At 42.2% G+C, this 24,521-nt stretch overlaps 2 protein-coding genes across 2 annotated transcripts; both read left to right on the top strand.

The window, feature by feature from the left end:
* The first annotated feature begins 453 nt into the window (after window positions 1–453).
* Window positions 454–15,088, top strand: LOC128146962 (putative lysosomal acid lipase/cholesteryl ester hydrolase). The gene is made up of 9 exons (XM_052799010.1): window positions 454–800; window positions 2,638–2,758; window positions 6,889–7,087; window positions 7,470–7,579; window positions 8,223–8,359; window positions 9,829–9,975; window positions 11,185–11,256; window positions 12,309–12,380; window positions 13,137–15,088. The coding sequence occupies exons 1-9, from the start codon at window positions 696–698 to the stop codon at window positions 13,368–13,370; spliced, it is 1,197 nt and encodes a 398-aa protein (XP_052654970.1). The 5' UTR covers window positions 454–695; the 3' UTR covers window positions 13,371–15,088.
* Window positions 15,089–15,458: 370 nt separating this feature from the next.
* CH25H (cholesterol 25-hydroxylase) lies at window positions 15,459–23,295 on the top strand. Its single transcript, XM_052799011.1, has 2 exons — window positions 15,459–18,760; window positions 21,780–23,295. Exon 2 carries the CDS (start codon window positions 21,907–21,909, stop codon window positions 22,729–22,731), a length of 825 nt encoding a protein of 274 aa, XP_052654971.1. The 5' UTR covers window positions 15,459–18,760; window positions 21,780–21,906; the 3' UTR covers window positions 22,732–23,295.
* Window positions 23,296–24,521: the final 1,226 nt, after the last annotated feature.

Raw genomic sequence — 24,521 nt, 5'->3', positions numbered from 1 at the left:
TGAGGAGCAGATGCGGGAGACGAGGAGGGCTGGGGAGCAAAAATCGCGGGCGCCGTTCTCGGGGCTGAAAGATTTCTGAAAATGGAGCCCGGGGCGGGCGGTGGGTGGTGGTGGCGGTGGGGAAACCTACCCGGGTCTTACTTGAGAAACGCTGAATCACGCCGGCTCAGGCAGCCCAAGGCCGCGCACCCCCGGCCCGCGAGCTCCCGGCCCGGCGGGGTGGGGCGGGCCGGGCGGCCCCCGCCGCCGCCGCCGATAGGCCGCGCCGCATGGCCTGAGCCGAGCCGAGCCGCGCCGCGCCGCCGGCCTAGCGCCCTCCTCCCGCCGCGCCGCGCTCATCCGCGCCGGGAGCGCAGGTCGGTCGCCGCGGAGGGCGCGCCGCCCCGCCGCTCCGCCGGGCCGCGGTCACCCGGAGGGGGAGGCGCGAAGGGGTGCGGCACACACCCGGGCGCGCAGCGCGGCAGCGCCCTGCGGCGGGGCCGGCCGCCCTCGTTCAGCCGCTCGGGGCCGGACAACGCCCCCGGCCCGCGGCGGCCGCCCCGCCGCCGCTGAGAGGACGGCGGCCGCCCGCGTCCTCGCCCCGTCAGCCGGGCGGCCGCCCCCGCCCCTGTGACGCGGCCCCGTAGCGGTCTGCGCGCCCGGCGGAGGCAGCAGACGAGCCTCGGCACCTCCCGCCTCCTTCCCGCGGGGCCAGGATGCGGGGCCTGGTGGTCGCCGCTTTCCTCCTGCAGAGCGTCGCCGGCTCGGGCGCGTTCGCCGGAGGGAGGAGAAATGTGGACCCCGAAACGAACATGAACATCGTGAGTGGCGCGGCGGGGCGCGGCGGTGAGGGAGAAGTGCCCGAGACCTGTCACCGGCTGCGGCCGCGGGGTTGTAGCGGGGCGAGGAGAGGAGCGGGCCGGCGGGTCCGGGCGGCGCGCCGCCCCTTCGCGGCGCCACGGGCGCAAGCCTGGTGCCTGCCGCCCTCAGCAGCCGCGGTGAGAGCCCCGGGAGGCTTCAGCCACTGGTCGGCGGTCAGCCTGCTGCTGCTGCTGCTGCTGCTGCTGCTGCTGCTGCTGCTGCTGCTTACACCCTCTGCTTACACCTCGTCTTTCTCTTCTCCGCCTTCCAGGTCCTTTTTGGCCCCCTGTTGCCTGTGGCGGATCTTTCTCTCGCATGTTTTCTGATCCAGACCTGTGGTTTTTGCTAGAGTCAGGACGCTCTCGTTCTTAACTGCTAGGAAAGCACATGTTTATGAAGCGTACTTGTGCTGCCGGCACGACGCTCCCGTGTTCTGACCCACAACTGCTTTTCTCCCCATCTAGCACTGACTCTCTGAACTTTATTCTCCTGCTGCTGCAATAGCCAAGTCCAGGAAATACTCGCTGTTAGTAACTGGTGTTAGTTGCTCTTTCCTCTGCCCCATCTAAACTGTGCCATTTTTTCACATGGGCGAGAAGATACTTCAAGCTAGAAATGCTTAAGGTCTATAAGAAAAGAAGTTCTTGAGTCCTCAGTATCATCTAAATATCATTTTGAGAACTGAAAATAGTAGTTTAGTCTAAAGCTAATAGCATTTGAATGGAATTTAGGCTTAAAATAATTTTGGAATGTTAATGTCACTGTGGATGATTAAAGATATATTTAAAAGAAATAGCACGTTTAATTGAATGCTCCTTCTCTTCCTTGCCCAGCAGCCTAAGAGTAGAATGCCAGTCATGTCTTGCATTTTTTACATTTTCTCAAGGCACGGTTGGTGTTATAAAACCAATTAAATAGCAAGTTCTCTGTCCTAATGGAGTTGCATCAAATGAAAATAACATGAAGCCCAAGACATAAGAGGTGGGAGATAAACCTATTAATGAAATCATAGTGTTAAACAAGTGTGGGGTTTTTTATTGTTATTTTCTTGTTTGGCTTGTCAGCAAAGTCACTTAAAAGCTCTGAAACAGACATAAGGTTTGAGGAGAAAGGTGAGTAAGAAGTGGCACATGAAACAACGAGCTGAGGTGTGGCAATGTCAGCAGCTTGCACCTGTGAAGAGTGTGCCCTTAGTGTTTTAAGGCTGCTGTGTTTGTGGTTCATTTCAGCACATTGCCTAAACACGATTGTGTCCTCTGTATAACAGAGAACTCGGCTTACTAAGTTCAGATATAAATCTGAAATGTTTCCCTTCAGGAGAGATGAACTCCTCTCTTCTTCCATATGCTGCTGTGGTGCCAGTGGCTTTTTGCTGTCCTCACTTGTTTGTTACTGAAAGATACTGCTTTCCTCGAGAGCAGTTTCAATTTTTGTCTCCCAAATCCGTGTCTCGGTGTTTTGCCCTCTTATCATAATCTCCCTTTCGACACTTCAATCTCCTTTCTCACTGTAAGCAGCGTGTGAGTAACTAATATGACAGTGGATGGGGACAGGCTAGCGAGTCCTCCCAGATTCCCGGGATAAGGTCTGTGCTCTGGCTAGTCCCTGACTCCATACTGGGATAAGTCTTGTAAGAAAACCTGTGTGCATCGAATAGGTGGGTGGTATGGCACATTCCTACCGCATCCTTTAACTTCATGTCGCCATCTTTGGAAGGAACCCTGAGTATTTTGCACATATTAATGAACTGAGGAGGCTGGCAGTCTGACTCCAAGGCGGTGTCTTTTCTTTCTTCAGAGTCAAATTATTACCTTCAGGGGATACCCTAGTGAGGAGTATGAAGTGACAACAGAAGATGGGTATATCCTTTCCGTTAACAGAATTCCTTATGGAAGAAAAGGCCGTGAGAGAAGCAAAGGTAAGATTTATGTCTGCTTGGAAAAATGGGAAGTCGTGAAAAAGCTCTCTTTGATTTATAAAACTTTTGCTCCTGTAATAATCCAGAAGAAGATTGCAGACTAAATGTCCTATGCAGTCAAACTTATAAACAAACAAATAAGTTTGTTAAAAATGCCTGACCATTTTCAGAAGTAGGCACAGTTCACATGCCTCTTTTGGTGAAATATAACTGAACAACAAGAGTTCCCACTAGAATGTTCACAAAATAATTACTGCCTGATTTCTGCATAAAATAAAAATTTGTTTGTTAATTTTAACCTCTCTGAAGCTCCCTTTGCAGTAAGGTACAAGACAGACTAATACTGCATACTACTGGGGTGTCATGTTTAACACCACTGCTTAAATAAGTAAAACAATGCAATAAGATAAAATCCCTTCAGAACATCTTGAGTACAGTACATTTAAAAATACATTGCAAATTAGGACATGTAACAGGTAGTTGACAAGAGTCAGCCCAGACCAGGTGGCTTTATGGGTGTGATTTGATGGGGGACTGGGAGGAGCATTGGCGTATGCCACCAGAGCACTGTTACAAGCTGTAAGAATTACTGTGAAAGCTGGTATAAAACCATGGAAGGGATGCAGTGGGTGTACAGGTGAGGAGGTGGGGGAGAGGAAAGGTAGGGGGAATGTAAGCTGAAACTTAAGGGAGCGATATGGGCAAAGGTTTTTGCAAGGACTGAGTGACGGAATGCTTTAAATAAGAGTCAAATGTATGTGGAAGAGGAGAGACACATAGCCTTTGACTTGCTATCCTTGTACACTGCGTATGGAATTAACAGTGTATTTGAAGACCAATGGCTGAATTTAGTATGTCTTGTTGCCACCCCTTATAAAAGATCCTACAGACAACTGCATGCATACAACAGCAGCCTGTTCACATAGAAGCTGTAAATATTCTAAGGACTGCCTCAGAACTCTTTGGACTGAAAAAAAACCAGGATGAGAGGTGAAAACATAGAACTCACAAAATATATCAGGGATTGTTCTATAGCCTTGAGTGTGAACAAGACCTGTGGAAAAACCCTCTTCTCTGCCAAAGGCCAAGCAACAGTCTTCCTGACCTTATCTATTGGTTTTGTATGAGTTAGGATGTTTGCACTGTCCGTTGTCTCTTACAAGGTGGCTGTGTAAAGATCAGTGCATGGACAAGGCCAGTCAAACCTGGTGGGTGTCTTTGTACTTAGGAATTCCAGAGAAGCCCACAGGAAAAAGACAGGCTGCCTTCGTACCTGTTGATTTTGTCGAATCCTTCATCGATGACATAAGCAAACAGAAGTTTCCTGACCTGTGGGAATTCTCCACATTCCCCTTGCCACACCCTCGACCCCAAGTTCATGTTTTGCAAAGTGCTTTAATTTTAAAAACAAGGATTACTGAGCACATTTGGGGAAGTATGATCTCCTAGAAGAATGAGGATTTCAAAGTTCATGTTGATCTTAAGTTTTTATAGACTTGGTATCTTTTCTCAGAAAGATACCAATGATGTCTTGCTGCTGACTTAGCGTATATATGCCATAACTCTTCTTTTGCAATACCTGCATAATGTGAATAGGATCCCTTGGAATTATGTATCACATGATGTTTTGGAACAAAACCTACAGTTCTTCAGCTGAAAAAAAAAAAAGAGAAAATGTCCAGAGAACCTAAAAGCAAAACATCAATGATTTTTGGTTTTAGTATTAACTAAAAATCTAAAACAACTGCATAGCGTGGGTAAGAAGGGCATGGAAGTAAGTCTGTCTTCAGCTTCTTGGGGGTGCAGTGAAGAAAACAAAAAGTTCCATAGCGGAAAGTGTAGTTTAAGGACCTGCCTTTCTTATTCCCCTTCTGGGGTGTTTAGGATCAGAGGTGATACAAAATTATTATTGTCCAAGTCAGTTTGTCATATGATTGTGCAATTCATGTGCAGATCTGGTGACTGCTTGGTAAAGAGAAAAAGGAACTGACAGAAATTGGAGGCTAATAGGAGAACAGAATTAAAGCATAAAGCATAAACAGTTTTCCCCTTCCTATGTTATGAAACATGCAAGTAGCAGCTTGAGGAGAGCCTGTTCTTCAAAAAAACAGAAGATGGTTGATCTGAGTTTAGTAAAAGGGAACGTTGTCCTAAAAGGGATTTGTTACCCGCTATGCAATAGACAAATCTCAGGAGGGAGATTGCTTTGTTCTGCACAGGATACTCAGTGGACTTTCCACAAATCAAGCACACCAGATTCATCAGTTGCGTCCCTTTTATACAGTAACAATTGCATCTAATTTATTAAACTACTCCTACCTAGTATATATAGTCAAACTATCTAATGCATATGCATAGGATTATATAACCATGGTACATCAAATGCCTTCTCTGCATGCGCAGGAGTCTCTGGTGGTCTTCGGTGGTTGTTTGGGGAGGTATCCCCTCCTCAGTTTGACCGCTAAGTTGCTCTGTATCGGGTCAATGGTTTGTTTTCCTGCCAAGAGGGACGCATCATCAATCAGAAAGAATAGAAAGGATCAGAATTGGTGTTCCAGGTGAGGCACCATTAATCAGGAAGAATAGAAAAGATCAGAATGATCTTGGCTGCTTCTCCAGGTATTATGAAAATTGTTTGAAGTTGTAAATGATTAACTAACTTAATTTAAAACAGGACTTTCTAATCTACCACAGGATTTTCTATATTTGACATCAGGAAGAAGGTATCAAAGCTAAAAGTGAACATTACTGAAAACAAATTTAATGTTAGGCTTGAAAATCCCGCATGCTGTTCATAAGGCAATGAAGTATTACTGCAGTGGAGTAAACAGCTGAGTTGAACTGTACTGTCTCCAGTGCCAGTTTGGCACTGCTGGAGATTTGCTCTGGTTGCAGGCACAGCATGCCACAACATGTTTTTTTAATAAAATGGGAAAAGCAGGCACTGAAAAGGTTCCTCATCACAGGTATACAGGTTGCCAGGAGGGAGGAATATTGCTAATTTGGATTTTGGAACTCACAGCAAACATTTATAGACACGACCTGGAATGGAGCATGTAGGTGACTGAAACAGTTGTGATTTGGCTGTTTCTGCTGAAAGATCCAAGTCTAAATTATCAATGGAGGAAGTATTGCGTGAGTTAGTATTGTAATAGAATGATGTGTCATTGGAGGAGGTAAATTCCTGAGTAATCTCTGGCATTGAGCTAAAGTTACCATGTTATCAGATTTCAGTTATTAAAGCAGAAAAAACCCACCCCAAAACACCTGTGCTACTGCATGATCCAGAGACTGGCCTTGAATTTTCTGAAGGTCATGTTCCTCCTGAAGGCTTGTATGTTAGTTTATTTTCTTTGTGTATAAGCAGGAACCTTCAATTTTCTAATCTGCATTCCACATAAAGGTGTCATTTCCCTTTTAAGGATGGGGAAGTCAGGAGGGAGGCTTCCTAAATTCCACCTGGGTCTTGACTGTGGTTAACTATTTAAGCCAAGGGGAGAAAGTCCTTTGAAACTTAGATTCCCTTGTTGGCTACTGCTCTTCAGGTTCTGCCAGAGCTTTGGTAATGGAAGGATGTTGCGTAGAGACAATGTCAGTACCACCACTTGCAGAGATTTCCACAGCTCAGCACCCTAGTTTGGCATTGTCTTAACTGGAAAACAAAGATCTCAGTAGGGCATCTATGGGAATGCCTTCCCCAGATTTAGGGACAGGGCAAGGGTCATAAGTAGTTTAGTTGTCTCTGTGTTTGGGCCACTTTGCTGAGTATTTGTGAGCCTGAAACAGTTGTAAGGGCTACCTGCATTTTTCTTGTAGCTCCTGCTTTTCTCATGTTTGCTTATTGCACATTTGCTGTCTGTTTTGAACTTCAAGGAGTCTTTTGCTCTAGTTAGGAAACTAACAAGTTGCTAGTTTAAAATTCTTAATAATAAAAAGTAGCTTTTTGTGAAAACATGTGTTTTCATGGCACTATGAGTATTATACAAATTGCTAATCTGAGTAGATTAAGTCAAGTAGATTAAATATTCAAAGTGCGAATCTAAAGCAGACTTTCAATAACTCACTTGAATTATTCTTGGGCATTCAATTCCCGATGAACAGGAAGCTATGTTAAGTGCTTTATTTTTCAGGTCCAAGGCCTGCTGTGTTTCTGCAGCATGGTTTGCTTGCAGATGCCAGCAATTGGATCACTAACTTGGATTACAACAGCCTTGGCTTTATGCTGGCAGATGCTGGCTATGATGTATGGCTGGGAAACAGCAGAGGGAATACCTGGTCCAGGAAACATACACACTTCACAGTGAAGCAAGAAGAATTCTGGGTTTTCAGGTATCTTCGTCTTGCTAGAGAAACTACACACGCTGTTTGTGAGCAGGCTTCTCTTCATCTCTTTGCCCATCATCTCAGTTCAGTCACATTGTGAACGTACAAGATGCTTTTGTTCTGGTTACCTGTGCTGTCACATATGTAGGGGCAGTAAAGGGGAGTTTTATGGTCAGTATAGCGTCTTGAGACAGCCTTCATACGTGGCGAGCAGAATGTTAGTTGCTTTCACCGGTGCTTGGTGTGAAGACTCAATCACCAGAGTGAAGGAAAAAGGAAGCTTTTCTTTATGTCCAGACAACTGATCTGCAATGCAGTAAAGCTCTGTGCAGCTGTTCCATGCTGATAACTTTACTTACACAACCGACTTTTTATCTTTGCTTTGTAGCTTTGATGAAATGGCCAAGTATGACATTCCAGCCTCAGTGGACTTTATTTTGAAGAAGACTGGCCAGGAACAAGTATTTTACATTGGCCATTCACAGGGCACCACAATGGGTATGTGAAGAGATGCATTCGTTAGAATTTGTTGTGTTTGAAATGATATCAAGTTCCACATATGTGGTTTAATGATGAAAAACTAGGGCTTTTGAAATCTACTCCTTCTGGGTTTTAGCTGCTTCCTGGAATATTCATCAACATTAAAAAGAAAAGACTTAACCTTTCTGTGTTTACTTAAAGTGGGAAGCTATTGAAATGATAAATTGAAGTGACTGGTAGCCACCAGTACAGTTTCTATTAAAATAAGTTGATGAACTGTGCATAATAAAATTAGAATCATCAGACATGTAGAATAAAGATTCCCACTTCCAGAATATTTTGCTGTAGGTAAGGCCTGGCTCAGGTGCTTTTAGACCTGCAGATAGAAAGAGCTGGAAGAGTGTTGGGTTAGTTAACGTGAACTTGTTTTTCAGAAGAAAACAAATCCTCCTGATTTGCCTCTTAATTTGTGTTCCATAGTAACTAGCTTAATTTAAAATATCTAAACTGATCCTAGAGACAACAATGAAACTATTAATCTAAAAATACTTGTGAACACTCAACATATCTTAGATTTTATAGAATCAGGTAAATTCTCAGGTAAAATTCTCATCTAACTTGTGTCAGTGAGGTTTGTTAATTATTCTCATATTATTTACAGCTTTCATTGCTTTTTCAACTTTGCCCCAGCTGGCTAAGAAAATCAAAATATTCTTTGCCTTGGCACCGGTAGCTACAGTCAAGTTTGCCACTAGTCCTCTGGCAAAATTGGGAGTGTTTCCTGACCTGCTACTCAAGGTTTGTATTTGAGTGTAAATGTTTTAAGCCAAACCAGGTGTTGTTCCCCTTTCTAGTTGAAAACAGCATAGCAAAGAATGTTAATAGCTGTGATTAGATTACCATGTTTGAGAAGAATACTGGGCCAGTTTTTCCATAATAATGCTATGGAAGTAAGCAGTGGCTTCTCTGGCTTTACTGCTGTCTAATGAGACAATTTGCATCAGTTTAAAGTAGTATTTTACAATTACAACTTAAGAGATGGAATAAAATTATGTTTTTCCATTTACATGTTTCTAGAATTTATGCTACAGAAATCACATGATTAATTAGATAGTTGGCCTGTTTTAGAACAGTCATATGATAGCTTTATATGGAATACTTTTGAATCGTCATGAACTTTAACAGATTTGTTTCACAATTAACCATTTAGTATTAGAAGAGGATCCCTCAGAGGGTGGTGAAGAGCAGCAGCTTTATTTAGATGCTGTGAATCATCCTGTGGAGGAGTTTCTCTTTCACCATTAACATCAAAGGGAATGTAGGCAGACTGGCAGGCTGCACTAAATGCCTGAAGTCAGACATCGTGAACGCTCTGCTTGCCATGTGTCATTTTTAACGATCACTTTTCTTTCCACCACCCGTGGAGATTCCCACACAGAGCTGTTTGTTCTGTGAGATAAACCCTTCTCTAAGGTACCTTGTACAGATTTAATGCGCAACTGTTTGCATTGTTAGTTTCCTGCTCAAAAGGCAGATACGTAAAAGTGATACTAACAATTGTGGTCTCCTGTTCCTTGTGTAATGAACTTTTCCTAATGAGGATAGTAGCTGATCAGTGCCCTGTGCAGATGTTCGGATTGTGCTGAGGAACTTGATTCTCGTGGTGACTTGCAAAAGACCTGGAGTGCAGAAGTACATGACAGCCACAAACCCATGTGTCAGTTGTATCTTTAAAGAGCTGTGTCACTCTTTAAGGAAGTGCTCAGTGGGCCATTTTCAAATCCTTGGCCATTTTAAAAATAGTCATCAGGAGGAAGTGGCCACCACAGCTCATGCTGCTTGTTTTTCTTACATGGTTTGAAGAGAGGAAGTTGCAAGTACAAAGCCATTTAACATTAGCAGATGTAGCACTAAAATATTTTAACCTTAAACAACTCTGATGACAAGGAGCTGTGTAGTACTCCTGTAAAATACTGAATTTAAAACTGATTAGAATTTGAGATTAGGTTTGGAATTCTTTAATGATGGTCCCACTTCCCACATACTTTTTGTGGGGGTAATGGACTGCATCATTGGTAGCAGAAGTACTAACCATGACCTTCCTGTTGGACTATAAACGAGGTTGATAAGCAGATAAATAATTTTCATATGGCACACCTGTCACCAGTGCAAATGGAAAAAATTATCTCAAGAATGTTGTAGTGTAAAAACTAAATCCAGGTCATTCTATGCAATTATGTTTGTCCTATGTGTGTGTTATTTTGTAGGATATGTTTGGAAAGAAACAATTCCTCCCTCAGAATTCTTTGCTGAAGTGGCTTGCTACCCATGTTTGCACACACAGAATACTTGATGACCTTTGCGGCAACATATTCTTTCTTCTGTGTGGTTTTAATGAGAGGAACTTGAATATGGTATGTTTTGGTGACTTTTAATAGCTGAGTTATTGTGAATTCTAACACAGTATTGACTGTGTATCACGGTAGTGATTGTCCTTTACATGTAATTAGAAAAAAAAATAATGCTGCCTTCATCATACTGAGTTTGGATGAATATCTTTCCTTGGTATAGATGTAGTTGCCCAGCTTGGATGGATAGAATTAACCTTTTAAAGTGTTACTGGAAAGCTAAAATACATTATTTTAGATCTGTTGGGAGAAGTGGGTAAGAAGTGAATTAATATGATGGTGCAAGTATTTAATTCTTTTTGCAAGGAAGTGAGGAATAAAGATACAGTTTTCAACCATTTTCAAGAGAACTGTTGAAGTTTTCTGGTCTCTCAGTGGATGTGCGCAATTATTTTTGCTGGGACCAATTTCTGACTCTGCTGATGGCTTCATCTGTGGTTCTAGTTCCAAAGGACGTGTTCATAGGACTTGTTTTGTTATCTAAAAGCTAGTTAACAGCAACTGGCGTGAGACCGCCTTTTTTCATAATGCTTCTTAAAGTGTTTCTAAATCCCTGAAATAAGTAGAACCAGGTATCGGTTTACCCACAGGTAGATGAAGGCTGAGGATTTTTTTTATTGGAGTGAGATACAATTAGCATTAATTTTTTTCACCATTCTGTGTGAAAAAATGTGCATTTTTTGTATTTTATATCAAGGTGAAAGTGCGGTTTCTTGATTTTTCTTGCCAGCACATACAGTTTTCATGGTTTTACTGGTGGTTAATTATTTTTTTTTCTGCCAGGATTTAAGTTTCCCTGCGTATTTTGTACTTCTAAACTCAAAGTATATGAAGTTCTGAATCAGTTTGGATTGACAGTTACTAGTTTAGCTGTAGAGTAACGCAAGGTTTCTCTGGAGGTCCATCTAAATATTAGTTAATGTGCTCCCAATTCTTACAATACTAGCACTTTTTAAAAGATATTCAGAATATATAAAAAATGCTGAGTGGATATCATTATCAGGTTTAAAGTTTGGCTTTAAAGTTCTGCAGTTAATTTTAAGTAATCCCCAAAACATTTGAACCTTTCACCTCTTCTGTATATATGGCTCTAGTTAACTTTTGTTTGTAACAGTTTTAAGAGGAATGGAAAATTTTCTGTTGGTTGTTCAACAAGCAGTAACGGTTGCACTGTTGCACTGTGAGGAGTAAACCATATTAATTATCTTGTTGCAGAGCCGAGTGGATGTGTATTCAACACACTGCCCTGCAGGGACATCTGTACAAAACATGATCCACTGGAGCCAGGTAGAGTTTCCAGAATATAAAATGTCCGTGACTCTAGCTTGTTTGTAGAATATTGATGAAATAAGATGCCAAAATATATATGTAACATAGGCCAAGTGAAATTCTGGAACTGCCAATTGTCAGAATGGCAGCTGTTCACTACAGCTGCTTTGATGATGCAGACTTATGGTGGCTCACCCCTCTCCCCTATTTCTTTGAAGATAGGCTAACTGTAAGTACTTCAGGTCAACAAAGAATACAATGGAATAACTTAACTCAGAGATGCTGTAAAAATTATTTGCTCCCCTTTCAGCAAACCCAGTTTTGATTACAAGTTATATTTTTAGCCAGTGAAAAGCAGCAGGCTTTCTGTTCTGTTCTATTCTGCTTGGCTTAATTTTCTATTTTATTAGTGTATTTTGAATTTCACCTCAGTGCACGATTTCATGCCTGTGATGCTATTGTGCCTGAAGCTTGCTCAGCAGGTTGACAAATACAAGAAGACATTTGCCATGGAAGCAGCGGTCAGTGCTACTTGTGATCTTGTAACTGGACTTGGTCATCTATTCAGAAGCAGTGTGTTTTGCTGTACATAGCTGTTCAAGTGCTGGCTTGGGAATAATTTTGTGAAGACTTTTTTTTTCCAGATCCCTGTTATATAGACTTCCGTTTCTGAAAAATAATAATTAAATCATACAGAGTAGACTTTCTAAAAAAGCTCCATGCTGTGTTCATATACATTTAGACAGCAAGGTAAATATTTCAGAAGTAAGCATGGAGCTGGCACATCCTGGCTTTGGATGCACTAAACTGTTTTCCTTAATCTTTCCTACCATTGCTATGAAAGACTGTGAAATCTTAAGGGACAAAGTCTAATGGTATTGAATGTTAATGTTTCCCTCTTCTGTGACACTGGGCAAAGCAGCGACACTTGTCCTTGTTAATACTTGGCATTTCACTGTTTCTTGTGTCAGTTGCCTTTGCCAATTCTCCAGGTGACCTATACTTTTTTATTCCTGAAATAGAAGTCTTGCAGTTCTTCTTTGTATGTGTGAATATTTATTTATTTATAGGCTGTGAAGACTGGGGAACTCAAAGCTTATGACTGGGGAAGCAAGGCTGCAAATATGGCTCACTACAACCAGGTACATGTCTTTTATGGATATGTTGTAATTCTTGAGTGTCACAAAAAAAGTCCTTGGGCACTTCTCTGGATGCTGTGTTTACGCTGCATGCTAAAGAGCTGCTAGTGTTGCCCAGTAACCAACTGGAGATCTGCCTTTTTCAAAAAAAAAAAAAAAAAGAAAAGGCAGGACTATAGAGGTCTGAGGTAGTCCTAAGTCAGTATGGAGCCCATGCTTGGATACAAAGTTGTGATGGCACAGTTCCTTGAGGGTGGTCCTGCCTGCCTAGATCATGAGATCCCACTGCACTTCTCATGATAAGGCATAGACTGTCAATTCATGTGTATCGCTTGTCTTCAGCCTGTTTAATCTCCACCCATGTTTGTTTCTAAATTGCTGTGTGCAATACTAAAAGCATTTTGCCACTTTAGTGGCTGGGAAAGTTTGCAGTATCGTACTTTCAGAGTGGCAATCACTTTTAGTATTTGATTAGGGTTTAGAAATAACTCAAATGTGATGCATTCTCTGAGACTTTCTTGTAAACTCCTCAAACCACATCTTTATGGCTATGCGTGCTATAATATTGTAGGACTCTTGGAGTTACATTTTCTGTTGAGTCAGGACTCCATCTCCATCTCTAGCTGCCCAAAAAAGGAAGAGAAAATGAGAATCTTGACACATTCTTCTTGCACTTGCTAGTATGTTACACTGCAGTGTAGTATCACACTGAAGAGTTGTTCTTTCTAATGCTTTTGTTTTCACTTTCCCCCTCCTCAGTCTACTCCCCCTTTCTACAAAATAAAAGAGATGACTGTACCAACTGCGGTGTGGACTGGTGGACAGGACTGGCTGGCAGACCCAAAGGATGTTGCTATGCTACTCACTCAGATCACAAATTTGGTTTACCACAAAAACATTCCAGAATGGGAACATTTGGATTTCATCTGGGGCCTTGATGCACCTTACCGCATGTATAATGAAATAATTAACATGATTAGGAAGTATCTCTAAACTGGCATGGTATGTCAGAGTATTAGTTCACCAGGAATTCGTCTTTTTGGAACATATGCTTTTCTGGCAATAATGCTACATTGTTTATTTATGATGCATTTTTAAAATGCCAGCAATGACTACTGAACTGGATTCATATTTGGTTTGTTTTTCTCAGTATTATTTCTCTCTCTCGCAGAAATCCTCATTGTATCCTGCTGATTTTGCACACAGTGGCATGGCATTCAAAAACCAGCAGTGTTACTTTGCACAAAAGGAGTATGTCATGTGCATCTAAATTTAGTGACATGTCTGAAAGACAAGTTAGTCCATTCAGCACCTCAGGTGCTTGACAGTTAAAACAGTAAGTATTTCACTGTGCATAAAACACTGCCATTTCTCGGTGTGTTGCCACTACTGAGTACCTTTCAGAGGTACTCCTTGTACTGCAGTGACCCATTTGGTGCTGGTACTTTAAAAAGCACTTAGTGACTTTTTTGCTGTGTTATTGTTTTAGCCGTCACATACAAGCTAGCTACATCAGGTGACTTTCAATATTGTCCAGAAGATTTGTCATGAAGCCAGAGAAGATCACCACTGTCAGTTGAAATCTATTTTGACACTGATTCATTGCTGCATTTTTCTTGATTTAACAGTGTCCCTGAAGGCTTTCATGTTTCACGTACCAGCTATGGATAAGGATTGTTATTTGTCCTTGCAGATTCCTGGAACAAGAGAAGCGGTTAAAAGAAATACCACTTTCAGTTAGCTTTGTCAATGGGTTATGGCTTTCAAGGAGAATGATGTAACGTACTCGTGTTTTGTTTTCTTTGCACTGACCACTAGAAAACAAGCTCCCCCAGTATACTACTGGTGAGGGAAGAGCCAAAGCATTAATTCTATAGCTTGAGTGACTTAATTTGCATGGACTTTTCCCCTTAATCATCTGCTGCTTTGAAGATCTGTTTATTTCTTAGCTGCTTATGTGGTGCTTGCCACCATTGTGCTCAGGAACTACAACACTCTGGTGAAGCCTGGCAATATTAACGGCAGTTTCCATTTGTCTCAGTTTCCACTTCAAGATGGGGCTAAGACCCCATTTAATGGGGGGAGAGAATTCACGTCTCTTTCAGGGGTCTGACTTTGGAGCTGTAATTGTCTGCAGTATAGGTGCCTTGCTCTTTCCATTGACCATGCAGAGGACTTTGGCTCCTCTGAATTGCACAGAAGTTCCATGCCAAATGTAGATGTATGAACAATGTCCAGAGTCAGTTGCCTCAGTCCAGATGATAATTTCTGTGCCATGGTTGGATTCAACCCAGATTTCTGTCAGTAATCCCAACAGGGTAAAAGCCTTTTCTACATGGCATAGAAAATAGTGCATTTTAAACTGAAGCAAACTTTTTTTGTAAAAAAAGATGCAAAAATATGCATTAGTCATAAATTAGGGTTTGTTTATTTGGGCTTTTTATTCTTAATTCAGACTCATGGAATTCTCAGGCTTTGTTTAAGGAAAAAGTTGTTCATGATATTTCAGTTGTGATTCCTAGCAGGACCTCTTAAGTCTGCTTTATATTTGTAGCAACCATACTTGCTTCACCTTGCTGTGCTGAAAGGAAGTTTCTGTAGGAATCCACAGTGGGTAACTTAGCAGTTGTGAGGGTATGTGATACAGCAAGAGCCATGTGCATCATGTTTATTAAACTTGAGTACTTCAATAAACATGAGACTTGCTTGGAGTTCGGAGCAATGTGTTGTGTTTCACTTCTTGTTGTTTCATGAATACATGTGAATCTTTGGGACAGAATCCAGAAAGCCGAGTCTGTTTTTTACAGCTATTCATTCATAGAACAAGTACAATCATAGAATCATAGAATGGTTTGGGTTGGAAGGAACCTTAAAGATCATCTAGTTCCAACCCCGCTGCCATGGGCAGGGACACCTTCCACTAGACCAGGTTGCTCAAAGCCCCATCCAGCCTGGCCTTGAGCACTTCCAGGGATGGGGCATCCACAGCCTCTCTGGGCAACCTGTTCCAGTGCCTCACCACCCTCACAGTGAAGAATTCCTTCGTAATATCTAACCTAAATCTACCCTCTTTCAGTTTAAAGCCATTACCTCATGTCCTATCATTACATGCCCTATCACTACTAGTACCTCTCCGGCTTTCTTGTAGGCCCCCTTTAGGTACTGGAAGGCTGCTATAAGGTCTCCCCGGAGCATTCTCTTCTCCAGGCTGAACAACCCCAACTCTCTCAGCCTGTCTTCATAGGAGAGGTGCTCCAGCCCCTTGATCATCTTCATGGCCCTCCTCTGGGCTCACTCCAACAGGTGCGTGTCCTTCTTATGTTGGGGGCCCCAAAGCTGAACACAGTGCTCCAGGTGGGGTCTCACCAGAGTGGAGTAGAGGGGCAGAATCACCTCCCTCGACCTGCTTGCTGGTCATGCTTCTTTTGATGCAGCCCAGGATACGGTTGGCTTTCTGGGCTGCAAACACACATTGCCAGGTCATGTTGAGTTTCTTGTCAACCAACACCCCCAAGTCCTTCTCCACAGGGCTGCTCTCGATCCACTCATATGAAAGTAAAATAGCCAAGTGAGCTTCCATTTTAGTTTTGTCCTGAAAGAGGCTTTTCCTAAGACTAAAAGGCCATTCATGTTGTTTTGGGGGACTTCCCTGAGACTTTTAAGTAAGGTACCAATTGTAAAGAACTGCTCACAAGACAGAGTCATTTTCTAAGCCTTCAGGTGAGGCTCCTTTCAAACCACTGACATGGTGGAAAGCTTCTTGTATCACATTCTTAAACCCTGGGTAATTGGATTGCTTAACAGACTGTCTGGTAATCTCATACATAGCATTTAACCACATAGTAAGGCAGGGAACTAATCTCTGCTACGGTACATTTGACCCAGCTTTTGACCTTTGTCATCTTCAATAATAAATATGCTCAGGCTGTACCTTTCTGTACATTCTGAATACAGTAGATGTGCAGTCAGGATAGGAGGGTGTATTAAATCCTATGTGTTGCCAACTTTGTCAGCTGATGGAACTCCTGTGTGCCTGGAAATAAGGCCAGAATAGTGGAAGCTTTACACAAAAGCCATTATGGATGGAGCTTCTCTGCTTCGCTGGAGCAGGGATGGCTATAGGAATTGTGAGCTGCTGTGCTTGCTCTCCCTGGCTTGTTAAATTTACAAGCACTGTGTGACACAAACTTGGAAAGGTGTCAGTGGAAAGAAATGTGCAAAATAAGACACCCTGAGCACAGAGCGGAAGAGCAAGAAGGTTGGTCTAATAAGAATGAGCGGTGAAGAATGGTACATTTTTCAAAGCAGATCTTACATACTTAGTGCCTGTTTTATAGACATCTTTGTGTTACAGGTGTGTGTGTATATGATGTTGAAGGTTGGCTGAATGTCAGCTTTGGATAACATAAAAGTGTACCAGCATAACAGAGGGCATCAGACACGTTCTGCTGACTTAGTCTCAGCATTTAGTGACATGATCAAACTATGCTAGAAAGCCAGAAGAAAGTAGTCCCTGTTCAGCTGATGGATTGCCAGACTCACAGACCTGCGTGCATCTGAAGTGGATGCAGGAGCCAGGGCTTTGACTTAGAGATGTACAACACAATCGGGCATATGAGGGCTTACACAGACACAAAGGCATGTGGTTTTGTCCACGTGTTTTGCTTGGAAGTTGAAAAGGATTTTTTTATAGTCATCTGCAAGTATATTCACACGGTTCATTTGATGCAGAAGGCCTAAGGATGGTAGAGTGTGTCTATGTTAGTGGTGCGTACTGAATGATGTACTAGCTCAATGCAGAGCATTTTTACACTATTTAGTGATTCTGCAGCTAGTGATTACACTGACAAAAGTTTACACATCAACTCAACATAGAAGTGCCTCAGCATAGGATGTCGTGGTAAAAGAGCTCCTACTCCCTTGGGCCCTGTAAGAGAAACAGTTTTGTCAGCTTGGGAACAAAATAAACCGGTTTTCTATAAATTACTCTTTATGGTGAATGTGCTGTACCAAAAAAAAGGAAACATGAATACTTTAATATCATGAAAAGTGATATTTTTGGCTTTAATCTGTAAGATATGAGAGAGAAACCTTGATGGCTGAATAGGTTTTCTTATATATAATAAAACACAGCTCTTGGTGGAAGATTTTCCTATAATTAGAGCATTTATAATGTCTTCTCTCTTTCTTTGATGTCTTGTAAAATATAAACTCCTGCTGCAGCATTGCCCATCATGAGCATGCTAATAATGGCCTCTCTTCTCCGGTAGCGTATTTTCAAATAACTTTATATGAACAAAATCATTGAAATTATCCATGAAATAAAAAATTATGAAGGTTGGATGGACAGTAGCCACACCTGTAACATGATTGCCTGAGCCTTATTTTCTGAGGATACTGAGCTGAAAAGTGTCTGTATCACATTCTGACTCCTCCAGAAATGATGAATGTGTGTAGTTATAGAGGATGCAAATCCATTTCTCACTACTGAATTATGAATTCTGAATGAAAGAATTTTAGGATCTTTTCCTGATGGTTACTATTTTGAAAACTCATCCTGGTAAGGTAAGGCTTGAGAATTAACAATTTACTTTGCTGGCAGCTTTCCATCCCTAGCCATTGTTAGGAACGCATTAAAAAGACCTTTGATTAAGCTTTCTTTCCACGCTGGTTGGAGAGGTTTTCAGTGAAGCTTGGTTGGGGAGATGGAGTGGTGCTATGAAAATATTTTGATTAAGAAAATGTGTTAGTTCTGTTAAGAAAAGTATTTTGTGTTTAGGCTAAAGTTTTTCATCAGAACTGAAGACGAACGTGTGTTCTTCATCCTCAAGTACTCAGCGTACCCATGGGCTCAGCATTCAAGCTGCTTACCTGGGATGCGAGGAGCAGAGGCTCGTCCCCCTTCTTTGGATTCAGATCCTGGGCTTGAATCTCAGTATACCTAAATATAAGGAGACTATAGGTTGAAAAGATGTAAGTATGCCAACCCCCCTCTTTCCCTCCCAGCCTGTTACAGCTCTACGGCCTGTAGACAGATCTGTGCCTACCAACCTTTTGTCCCGCTGCAAAACAGCGTGTCTTTGGTTATCGCCGAAGCTTTTAAGAAAGCCTAAGAAGTACTTCCCGATGGCGGTAACGCTGACAGAAAGCAACCACGTACTTCGAAAGGAGTCGTTGCGGCGCAGCCCGCGGCAGGCAGTTTGCGGGGAGCGGAGCTGCGGGCCGTGGGTTTCTGCGCTGGGGGGTGCTGTTGCCTGCGGAGAGGCCGCTGCAGCCCAGCGCGGGGGGGCGCATAAAGCGCTCGCTTAGAGCCGCAGCCTCGCAGAGCTGCCATGAGTACTGCTGACCGGTGTGTCTCCTTGCACTCAGGCTCTCGGACCAAGGTGAGTTAGGATGCGAGGACCTCAAATTTATTGTGTTTTTCCAGCATGGTAACACTTTCTTTTAAAACGAGAAGGGACCGCCTCCGCCTGCCTTTGCTCTGGTTACTATCCCGCTCCCCTGCTACTGTCCTGAACAAGTTATCAACCCTCTTCCCCAGCACCCTTTTTCTGGTAGAAGGCTCAGCACGCGCTGGGATGTCGCCTTATCGCTGGTACAATAGACCTACCGTACAGAGGGGGAGAAGAAGAGGAGGGAAAAAGAAGATTTGCCTCTGCTGCTGTGACGTTAGTTTCAGTATGTTTTCCCTGCCTGGTGTTCCCTCCTGCTAACCTTCCCTCATTTTCCTACCCACTTAGTGTTTTGCTGTTTACCTTAGAGCTTGTACCTAACAGTGGAGCCTGGGGTAGGTGCTTGCTTCTTGTGCTCATGTGGAATCTATTTAAGACCCTTTGCGGGGCCTCATTCCAAACTATGTGCCCTTCAACCTAAACTCTGTAGCAGGAGTCCTGATTTTTTTGAGACCCGTTTAGAGTCTCGTAACACATGGGAAAGTTTGGCAGCATCACAAGTTGAGCGAAAAAAGCTGGGGTTGTATTGCTGAGTTAAGTACAGAAAGGATTTGCCCGTACTTTGTCTTTTCTTCACGTTGTACTTTGCTCTGACAAAGAAACCTACTCTAGCGGAGCAGAAATACGTGATAAGTGCTTTTTAGTGGCTAAGCCGAGCAGCTTGAACTCAGTTTCTGGAGAATGAGGGTTCGACCTCTCTGATGCGTGCGGATTCGATTCCCTGAGCACACTCACTTGCCGAGGGAGCCTGACTCGGTGCCCAGCCGGGGTCAGCCCTGTCCGCAGAGCCCATCCCCCGGCGCGCCGGCAGATGGGGCGCGCAGCGCGGAGGGCTGCGCTGCCGGCGCCGCGGCGTGCGGAGCCCGGCTCGGGGCTGCCCCAGCCTCCGGGGGGCGGGCGGGGGGGGCTGCTCGCCCCGAGCCTTCCTTGGGCTTCATGTTGCGGGACACGCTAGTAATAAGACTGCAGAACGCCGTTATTTTTCCTTACGGGACTTCAGAACATTTTTCGATGACCTAATCGGCGGGCAAAATGCCTGTTCTTTAAATCGTAGCTTACAGGCAGCAGTGGTTCTAAAACTTCTGGAGGCTTCACGTGGCTGTTAGGGACTAGTCAGCTGGAGGAGAGTCGTTAGGGCAGCTGAGCAATTTCTGTCTATATCTCCCTTTGGAATACGTTGTAGAATAAATCTAGTCCCTGAATAATTCTAATAAAATAGAGGATCACATATCCCAGCCCGGAGGCTTAATTTCTAATTGCAGCTACATAAATCAACAGAAAGCATCTCTCTCAGGAATATTTTCAGACCCAGCCGGTGATTGAGTCACAAATGCATTTTTCACGTCCTTATTGTGAAATGGAGGTCAGGATAAAATACAATCAGAAGATTGAAATGAAGTTCTTGGATATAGATCCTCATCCATTAAATTAGTGTCTCTCGCTGGCTTTTAGTCTCGCTATGTTCAACAGTCTGAATTGAGTTCAACAGAACAGTCTCACAACAGCAGAGAATCTGAATCTATTTCTAAAATGCGTATGCAATGGCTAGAGCCTCTGAAGGCCGTACCATACCTGTCTCCAAGAAAGAACTTCTGATTGCCTGAATAATATAGCACAGATAATGTTACTGTTTCCGTAAACTCCCTGAAGTCTAAGGAGAGAGCAAAATCTGCACTTCCTTAAGAGCAGAATCTCTTGAAAACAGTTGAGACTGAAAGCAAACTTAAGTATTAGGAGAAGTCCATGCATAGTTCAGAAAAGGTCACTCCTAATTAGTCATTCTTAATTACTGAGAAGCAAGGAAATTCTGTCTCCCATTTCCCCCCATCAGATTTCTTTTCTGAATAGCAAAGAACTAAAATTGTCTGAACAAGCTAATAAAGTCATCCAGGAAGTTGAGCTCATTTCCAATATTAGAATAAATGCTGTACCTACAAAAGAGGTGAGTTCATAGGAAGCTGATGGCAAGCTCTGTTTCCCTAAATGTTCAAAGCTTTGTTTGTCTTTTTCTAAAAGTACAAAACAAGTGATGTCTTAGTGGTTAAATCAAAACCTCCATCGTTTACCCCTGAAATACTTTTAGCAGATTAGAAATGTTGCGAGTAAAGCCTGCTAGCTTCTGTCTGCTATGTGCTTGCCTATGGTCAAAGGAAGACCCTTTACAGGACATAGGTCTGACCAGCGGATCTTTTAATTGCATGTTAGTTTGACACTTGTGTAAAGAATGATTTCCCTATCATATTGCTCAAAATGCTTTTGAGATGTGGAGTGAATATTGTACTAATGTGATAATAATACTTGTCACTAAGTATCTGTTTGGAAGCATAATGAGATTTTACCCTGTATTCTTCCCAGCTAGTGGGGGATATTTTGTTCTTCAAAAGTTGTTGGCTCAGTTTTGCATCTAGTCAAGTCAGGTGAATTTTGCCATGTCAAGTAGATACAGGAGCACAAAGGAGAACATGACCTCAAAAGTAGATGGGTGTAAGTCACAGCCATCACATTCAGACTGGAAGCATAGTGTAAGTCTCCTTAAGGTTTTGACTTAGCCTGTTGTATACCTAAGGGATCATTAAGAAAATGTGTGTTTGCACACATCCATTACCCACCAAACATCCACAGGTCAGACCTGGGGTTTAGATATGCACACATCTTTGGTAGGAGTCACATAAAAAAATCAATGGTAGGTTGTATTTCCTTACTTTTAAAGGCAAAAGGATAACAAAGGATGACACAATTTAAAATTAGTAAGAGACAGCAGTTTTTCAAGTGTGTGCACTAGGTGGAATGGAAAATGTTCCTACCCTCTTTCTCTGAATTCCAGTGTTAGAATTCTGTATTTCTGCTTATTTTTCCTGTCACGTAAGTCTCTTGTGGAGCTCCAGTGATTACTCTGGCCAGATAATTCTGTTCTGAGATTGTAATGCATTATACCGCTTCTGTATAACAGGAAAGGGAACTTCCTCTTTAAAGCTACGTATTACTAAGTAAGGAGGATTTCTGATGGGCGGAGTTCTCCCTTGAGCAGGCTAGATAAAGGCTTGCGGGATTTACAGACCTCTCAGACTGCAATCAGCATGAACTGCAGCCTGTCAGACAGAGTGCTGCTCAGCTACACGATGGCTGGACAGCGGGACAGGTTGTGCCTTCAGTCTCTTTGGGACTTTGTCACAGCAAAGGAGCCATTGATCAAGTCACCTTTTTTTCCAGTGCTGTTTTCTTTTACAGCATACATGGCTTTCTGTCTTCCATATATTGCACTGGACTTTTTAAGCACTGGACTACCAAACTTGAGAAAATACAAAATCCAGCCACAGAACTATCCAACTCTTGGAATGATGGTGCCTTGCATTATTCAAAGTGCGTATCACCATGTTGTTTTGATCTTCCCGGTGACATTTCTCCACTGGTACTGGAGACCAATGAATCTACCAGTGATAGCTCCAGAGCTGCCTGAGGTCCTGCTGGAAGTAGGAGTTTGCCTGCTTCTGTTTGATTTTGAGTACTTCCTGTGGCATTTGCTTCATCACAAGGTGCCTTGGCTCTACAAGACTTTCCACAAGGTGCATCACAAGCATGTGTCAACGTTTGCTCTTACTACACAGTATTCCAGTGTATGGGAATTGCTCTCACTGGGATTTTTTGCTGCTATCAACCCAGTGCTCCTCGGATGCCATCCTTTGACAGAAATGATTTTCTTCCTTGTAAACATTTGGTTGTCAGTGGAGGACCATTCAGGATATGACCTTCCGTGGTCAACTCACCGACTTGTGCCTTTTGGTTTGTATGGAGGAGCACCACATCATGATCTCCATCATCTCAAATTCAAATCAAACTATGCTCCTTACTTCACCCACTGGGACAAACTCTTCGGGACATTCACAGAGTCGCATTCTAATTAAGGATATTTACCTGTGGACAAACTCTTATTTTTTATAGACTAAACGGGGACATTAATTTTTCAAAGACATGCGGAAGATTGTATATTTGAAGCTGCCTGTAAAAGCAATAGCTATTTATAACAAATACTCTTAATATATGTGTATTTGTATGTATACTTGGAACTGCCTATGTTAAATGACTGCAAATGGGAGGGTAAATATCTGTTGCCTAAATTTGTTTGAGTCAAAGGTGTAAGGGAAGCATTAAGAGACATTCTCTCTTCTTTCCTTCTTTCCAGCTTTCATAAAGCATGTATTGTATTACTGTATGATGTTTTATACATACGCCAGAACAACTATCTTACTGTTGTAGGATGATTTATGATGTAAACAGAAAAGGTACACATCATAGATTTTGTGGAGTTTAATCTGCTAGAGCATATTATTGCACAATGATGTTGTAAAATATTGCTGCCAAACAAAGCTAGTTGGCTAACCGTGCAATAATTTTGATATTTATATTTTAAACCTTGATGTACTGTCTGTTTTTAATAGAAAATAAATATGGTCATTCTTTTAAAATTATATTCTGTTTCATTTTATTCATTCCTCTGTTCATATTAGGAACAGGTATGATTCCTTTTGCATAGGTGTCATGTATTTGAGTTTCAGAGTTTCAGACTTTTCTTATTAAAATATTGCCATGTTATTTCAAAAGTGAACCATTTACTTTTTCTCTAGAATCATGTGTTATTTTTAAATAGTTTTCAACTTTGTAGAAACAGAATATTAAAGAATGCAGTTTAAAAAACCATAGTGAAATTTTATTATTACATTTTTAAGAAGCTTGAACAATTTTCACCAAATTGAGAGAGCAGAACATTAAGCAGCCCCTTAATAAAAGGGAGCACTGGTCCTTCGCAACCACATCAGTTAATTGTTACTTGCATGCAAAAACCTGGCAAGGAATATAAACAGGTTTCTACAAAATAGGTGATTCTTTCAAGCAGATTTCAGAGGAATAGAATCAAACCTTTCAGGATCCTAAACCATAGAACAAAACAGCTACATGTTGCTAAAAGAACAGTTATATATAAAACATTGCCATGTAGTCTCACAGCAGTCACACTGAAAAAAACAAGCATGATGAGATAAGCAGGTCTCATTCAGCAGAGATCTGTATGGACTTCTTATGGCCACTATATAACATTTTAATGCTTATAATCTTCTATCCTGTATTACTAATAAACTTCTCAGGATACTGAAGGGAACAGAGAAAGTGCAAATAATGTAGCGAGTACATAACGAACACTTACGCATCATCATCCAAAAATGTCTTTGTCATTATGTTATGTCTAGAGGGTTGTGTGACCTTACAGAGGCTGTTTGTCCAGGAGAAGAGAGAACCCTTAGTATTTCCAACAATGTGAACTTATAAAGGGAACAGCACTTTTGGACACTGCATCTTTTTGATAACAGAAAATAATTTTCATAAACAGTATGAAATGCTGCAATCTTAATACTTAACTACTCCCTCTGCTCTCTGGATATCACACAACAGCAACCCTTCTTTTCAGTGGTAAGAACATGACACATCCAGAGAGCAAAACCCGAGGCTTAAAAGAATACAAAACTGGAATTTTTGCCATGCATCTATTTTGCTGAAAGAATTCCCAATCTTTCTGATGATTATAATCTTAAGTATTTTGGGATGTGCTACAAAGAGAAGGAAGTATTCTTTTTTTCTGCCAAATGCAGGAGGCAAAATACAGTCTCTGATTTCTTTGAGCTGTTTAGCCATTTTGAGGTAC

This window comes from Harpia harpyja, chromosome 10, assembly GCF_026419915.1.
Source record: "Harpia harpyja isolate bHarHar1 chromosome 10, bHarHar1 primary haplotype, whole genome shotgun sequence".
NCBI classification, from domain to species: domain Eukaryota; kingdom Metazoa; phylum Chordata; class Aves; order Accipitriformes; family Accipitridae; genus Harpia; species Harpia harpyja.
Note: the sequence above shows the minus strand (reverse complement) of the source record. Positions and strands in the feature narration are given on the sequence as shown.